This window comes from Gossypium arboreum, chromosome 1 (assembly GCF_025698485.1).
Source record: "Gossypium arboreum isolate Shixiya-1 chromosome 1, ASM2569848v2, whole genome shotgun sequence".
In the NCBI taxonomy this organism is placed as follows: Eukaryota; Viridiplantae; Streptophyta; class Magnoliopsida; order Malvales; family Malvaceae; genus Gossypium; species Gossypium arboreum.
In genome coordinates this window covers 16,141,667-16,147,829 of record NC_069070.1, presented here as the reverse complement: position 1 = coordinate 16,147,829, position 6,163 = coordinate 16,141,667, and the positions used below count along the sequence as shown (strand labels likewise).

Below are 6,163 nucleotides of genomic sequence, written 5' to 3'. Positions count from 1 at the left end.
AAAAAATTGGTTGGGGCTAGGAAGGGACTAAAGAATAATTTCTCCATTTCCATGGGAATTTTTTCTTCATTCCTGTGTATACTATCCCAAACCAGATTTATTTTCCTATTTCTCAGTTCCCAAGCTATCTCAAAAGAGAAGCAGGGCTCCTTTCGCTCCAACTCCGTGTTCACTGCATCGACTCAGCCATGGACACACAAGATGGAACTCAGCAGTCACAGCAACTCATCCTTGCTCACAACGTCTTCCTCCTCAAGCATCCAGACGTCTCTGACATTGAGAAGGTCCGTCTCAGGGATGAGGTCCTCAACTCGGTCCAATCCAATGGTAACTTCCCAGATTCAACTCTTCTCCTTGCGAGTTAATTATTCCGCTTCTAATTTTACACGATATCCGTTGTTTTTTTTTCGTTGTTGTGGTGGTTTTAGATATGACTTCATATTATGAAACCCTCGTTACTGATGAAGTGTTGGAGCTGGATCAGAGCCTTTTGGAATCGATGCGTGCCAAGAATGAGGAGGAGATTAAGAAGCTTGACGAGAAGTGAGTATTTCTTTTTTCCCCCTTTAATTTTCGTTTCCTGTGTGGTTGCTAGTTAATAAAAAGTTACTTTATCGTAGATTTAGGTTTTCTGGCCTTAATTGTTGATGGGAAGTATATATTTAAGGTTTTTGGTTCACATTGTTGGTTAGGGTTTGTTTAATTCTCAATTGATGAGAATATAATGTGGAACTTTTAGCCTAACGTGTATTGACCGTATCATTTGCTTGGTGATTGGGAACTTGTAGTGGATTGAGTTTTTGGAGAAACAGACAGATTATGAACCAATAAGGGGTTTCATGAATTGAAACTTTAATTGAGTGTTGTGAGTGGTTGAATTTTAAATTTCTTTCTGTCGCTTTGATATCTTTATGCTTTGCAAATTTTCTTGGTCATTTTTTATTAGCAGCTGTTATTATGAGAGTTGCTTTATTATGGTTACTTGTTTGGAGTTGTAACATTTACAAGAGGTATGCCCATGAACTGCTGTTAATCAAATACAGCTGAGCTAGATAGATAATGAGTTGGTAGAATTCATTGTAGTAGCTGAATTATCTCAACTCTCAGGGTCTTTAATAAAAACGAAGTGGGATGAAGTAATAATTGCTAATGTTCCTATTTTTGGTGAATTAAATACACACACGAAAAGCCCCAAGGCAGTACCAACCCAAGAACAATGCTGGTTTTATAAAACAATAGATAGCATTATTTACTTCTAACACTGTATACAAAAAATATTTAGATGGATTTGAATCTGTAGCAATTTGTTTTTCTATCTATACAAGAATGTACACTACCAAGATAATAACTCCTTGTCAGTTGCCTGACAGTCAATCTCTCTCCACAGCAGTCACAAAATAGTTAGAGGGGTTTGAATTGATAGCATTTTTCTATCTATATAAGGATGTACGCCCAGTCAAGATCATAACTCAGTTTCAATTGCTTGAGAGTTTGCATGGTAATATTATTAGGATTTAGAACTAAATGATGTTATCTATTAAAGAGGTAATAATTTTTTGTCAATGATGAATGCTTTAATATAAGAATGATGAAATGACATTAATTTTCTTCTAAAACTCTCGCATCTAAACTACGTCGCAATATCTTTCAACCACCAGTCTGCCTCTTCAACAAAGGAAAGAAACAATCTTAACATATGAGATTAATTACTCTTTTCTTATTGAATTATGTTTTAACTCATGTCTGCCTTTTGGCATTGTAGGATTGCTGATGCTGAAGAAAACTTAGGTGAAAGTGAAGTTCGAGAAGCACATTTAGCAAAATCCTTATATTACATTCGGATAGGTGAAAAGGTATTTATAATTGTAGTTTATTACTCTTGAAGCTGATGTCAGCTCATCTATTCATGTTTGAGTGCTGTATTTCTCATCTTGACTTGTGTGCCCTCTCAATCTAGGAGAAAGCATTGGAGCAACTGAAGTTGACAGAAAGCAAGACAGTTGCTGTTGGCCAAAAGATGGACTTGGTTTTCTATACTTTGCAAATTGGCTTGTTCTATATGGATTTTGATCTTATTTCCAAGAGCATTGATAAAGCAAAAAAGTACATAACAATATGTATCAACAGTTTCTATTACTTCTGGCTTTTGCATAACTTCTGATGTATGCCTTTTACTTACTCTGCTACTATTTTGATGCCAGCTTGTTTGAAGGAGGGGGTGACTGGGAGAGGAAGAACCGTTTAAAGGTGTATGAAGGCTTGTATTGCATGTCCACTCGCAATTTTAAGAAAGCTGCCAATCTATTTTTGGATTCTATTTCAACCTTCACAACTTATGAACTTTTCCCTTATGACACATTCATATTTTACACCGTGCTTACTAGCATCATATCATTGGATAGAGTTTCCCTGAAACAAAAGGTATTTTGGAGTTTGCCTCAGCATTCTGATCCTATGACCTGTATTATCTTTTACCTGGGCGAGTCTCTTAATATCTTAAATCTTGTAGGTGGTTGATGCTCCTGAAATCCTGACTGTGATTGGAAAAATTCCACATCTTTCGGAATTTTTAAACTCTCTATATGATTGCCAGTACAAATCTTTCTTCTTAGCCTTCGGTATGTATTGGTCTAAATTTTACTGCCATTAACAATTTTTTATCTCATGTTTGATAAAAGCTATTTTTTTTCACTGATCTGTTCATTCAATTTGTTTGAATTATATATTAGCTGGCCTGACGGAGCAGATAAAACTGGACCGATATTTGCATCCTCATTTCCGGTTTTACATGAGGGAAGTCAGAACTGTTGTTTACTCTCAATTTCTGGAATCCTACAAAAGTGTTACGACTGAAGCTATGGCAAAGGCTTTTGGAGTGACGGTGGAGTTCATTGATATGTGAGTAATTAAAGCCAGTGACCTCTTTAGGTTAGGGATTAGGGTTCATTGACAAATACCCTTTTCCCTACTTTTAGCATTGCTGTTAAAATTGGTTGAGTTTGGCTGTATTTTTTTTCCTGCCCTGACATAATTTTGTTTTATCTTCCATGATCCCAGGGAGCTATCCCGTTTCATTGCAGCAGGGAAGCTTCATTGCAAGATTGACAAGGTTGCTGGTGTTCTCGAAACTAACCGCCCTGATGCGAAGAATGCTCTTTACCAAGCCACCATTAAACAAGGTGACTTCTTACTAAACCGGATCCAGAAGTTGTCACGCGTCATTGACCTATGAAGTATTTAGTCACATTAAACAGTTCCAAAGAACTATGAAAATAGGCTGTTTCAGAACTGTTTTTACTAGGCTGAGAGGCTTCTTAGCAAGTTGTTCACAAGTTCCCGTTTTATAGGAGTTCACCATTTTTACTCTATGCTATTCAGATTCTAGTTCGAGCGTTTGACACAAACCTATCTTTTAAAGTTTCTTTCCGTACACACATTCTGCGGTAGAAAAGCTACAAAATAGTATTTACAGCATCATTATGTTGAGAAACTACTGGTTTTCCTATAATCTGTGAAATATTTTAAAAGGGGTTGGCCTCATGGTAGTCAGGACTATATTGGTACTGATCGTACTAGCTGATACATATCATTCCCATTCTAAACCAATATGTAAATTTAAGTTTTATTTCAGTCAAAATGTCGGTGTGTTTTTGCTGCTCCGGTTTGTGTTTTGGCCAATACCAGTTTGAACTGGTGTACCGGCCATATGGTTGATATGGTATGAGATGTTGATGTTTTAAATTAACTTTTATTATCTCAAACTTTAAAAAAAAAAAATTTGCATGTCAATACAATAATATTTTATTGAGAATAAAAATTAGATGATATATAAGCCTGGAACACATCGGTCTGATATGTAGCAGTACCAAGACAATAATAGTAGGTTCACCTGATAATTTTTATTAGCGTTGCCGGCTCAAATGAGAACATTATTACTTGCCTTTAGTTTAAATTTGGCCAATAGATTGTTGTGATTTTATAATAAAATAGTGTTGCTCGATTTACTTTTAACTTCAAAACACACCAATGGTTTAATTAGTATTGAGATTGGCTGAACAAGGTACCTGACATTTAATGGTTTATTTGGTATAAGTAGTAGTATTTATGAATTTTAACATTTACAACTTTTGTTTTTTTTTTTTTTGCATTACCGTACATTAATTCAGGACCATGATCTATGTAAAAGATTAATGTCGAGTGGTTTCCAATGCATTAAACGAGTTAGAGAATCAGCAGTCCATATATAAATATAATTTTTTCTGATCCACTAAGAATGTTGGAGGTGAAAAACTGAGTTTGCAATCTTCACAATTCATGGCCTCCAAAAGCGCAGGATCAACATCTCTTCTCTCAGAAAAAAAAATTGTTCAATGCCCAATATCTATTCTTATGTGGTATGATTTTGTTTATACAAATCTAAATTATCTATAATACCCCTAAATCTCTAAACTAGAGGATATTACAAAAATAACAATGTGGGTTGAATTAACACTCGTTAAGTTACATGATATGATAAAACATATAAAAGTTGAATATGGTCAATATATTAATGACATACCTCGCCGAAGAAATTGCACCGTCAGGTCCGCCAACCTCTTTTCCCTTCTAAGTCTTCCAATCTCTCTAAAGACCACTACTAGCAGCTTTAGGCGCAAAACCGCCACCTCCACTCTCCAATCTCACAGTTTGTACCAACAAATCTCTACCTCTGAGGTTAAAAAGTTGGTAGTTTATAGGGGGCTTAAATTATGATTTGGTTCTTAAACCATATTAATACATATATTATCCTTCCATCATAGTTTTTGGTTCAAAAAATTGACAAGGTTAAAGAAATAGATGATAAACCCAATCGATGAGAATGCGCCATGAGATGCACTTTTTTCTTATGTCATCAATGATGTGGCCATTGATAGATGATGACAATGCTGATCGTTGACCGGTTTAATATATATTGTAAAAAATAAGATTTTCATTTTGAATTATTTTTATTTTATAATTTTTTGTAATTTTTATTTTATATAATTGATGTATAATAAAATTGGAATTACTTTAATTTAATAAAATTTTACAATTTTTTATTTTATTTTTTGAATTTATATATTCATGTGTTTATAATTTTTGTTCTATATATTATAATTTTTTAATTTAATATTTTTTGATTGATATATATTTGAATTTTTATATTTTATATATTGTTTTTGTAATTTTTATTTTATATAATGTATATATTATAATTTTTATTTTTGAATTATGTATTAGATATTTTATTTATTTTTAATAGATGTCGTATAATAATTTTCATGTGTAAATCATTCTCATTTATCGAATGTCCTATATCTTTTTCAATAACATAAAGTTAATTTTAAAACATGTTAAAAATTAAAAGATATTTAGAAAATGCTTTTCAAAAATTTTTAAATATTTATAATAAATATATTTCATAAATAAAAATTTAATAAATTTTATAAAAAAATTATATTTTATCTAGAAAATTGTATATATCATATATATATTATAATGATTTTAAAAACTAATACATATTATAGGTTAGATACAAAATTATAAAGTATCTTAAATATATTTTAATTGATAGTTACAATCAAATTTATTTGTTGAATGAGTAAGAAAATTTGTATATAATACATATTAAATATATAATTTATACAATCACAAGTAACTTTTTAAGGTATAATGATAAATTTAGTTATCAATATTTACATCTTTTATCAATTTACATTTTTAATGATGTTTTGCGTGACAACACATGTGGTTTGACATTATTTGTCTTATATGTCACATCAACAAATAATTTAAATATATAAAAATATTATAAAAATAAATTTAATATATATGAGTATATAAAATTAAAAACAAACATGAAATATATATTTAAAATTTAATGTTTTATTCAACATTTTAACAAAAAAAGTTATGAATTATTTTTAACTAAAAGAATAAAGATCAAATTGAATTTTCATCATGCCCATTTTTAAAATTCAAAATTTAATATCTAACCATCATAAATTATAATTTCTTTTTTTGGCAAGAGAAGAAAACATCTAATTGCATAAATGAAGGGATGCCTAAAGTCAGTGATCCTATCTAATCTGTTGATTCAGAAAAGGGGGGAAAAAGAGTCAAAGCTAAACATGAGATGAATAAA

At 31.4% G+C, this 6,163-nt stretch overlaps 1 protein-coding gene across 1 annotated transcript; it reads left to right on the top strand.

Annotated features, from left to right (window-relative positions):
- Window positions 1-3,527, top strand: LOC108483779 (26S proteasome non-ATPase regulatory subunit 6 homolog). The gene is made up of 8 exons (XM_017787353.2): window positions 1-327; window positions 429-543; window positions 1,763-1,853; window positions 1,958-2,103; window positions 2,202-2,421; window positions 2,510-2,618; window positions 2,730-2,898; window positions 3,058-3,527. The coding sequence occupies exons 1-8, from the start codon at window positions 189-191 to the stop codon at window positions 3,230-3,232; spliced, it is 1,164 nt and encodes a 387-aa protein (XP_017642842.1). The 5' UTR covers window positions 1-188; the 3' UTR covers window positions 3,233-3,527.
- Window positions 3,528-6,163: the final 2,636 nt, after the last annotated feature.

What these genes read in the sequence shown, in the direction of transcription:
- LOC108483779 (XM_017787353.2), top strand. Translation starts at nt 189, where the DNA reads ATGGACACACAAGATGGAACTCAGCAGTCACAGCAACTCATCCTTGCT. An exon ending in GAGTTTCCCTGAAACAAAAG is followed by an intron (nt 2,422 to 2,509) that starts GTATTTTGGAGT and finishes TAAATCTTGTAG; the next exon opens with GTGGTTGATGCTCCTGAAAT. An exon ending in ATCTTTCTTCTTAGCCTTCG is followed by an intron (nt 2,619 to 2,729) that starts GTATGTATTGGT and finishes ATTATATATTAG; the next exon opens with CTGGCCTGACGGAGCAGATA.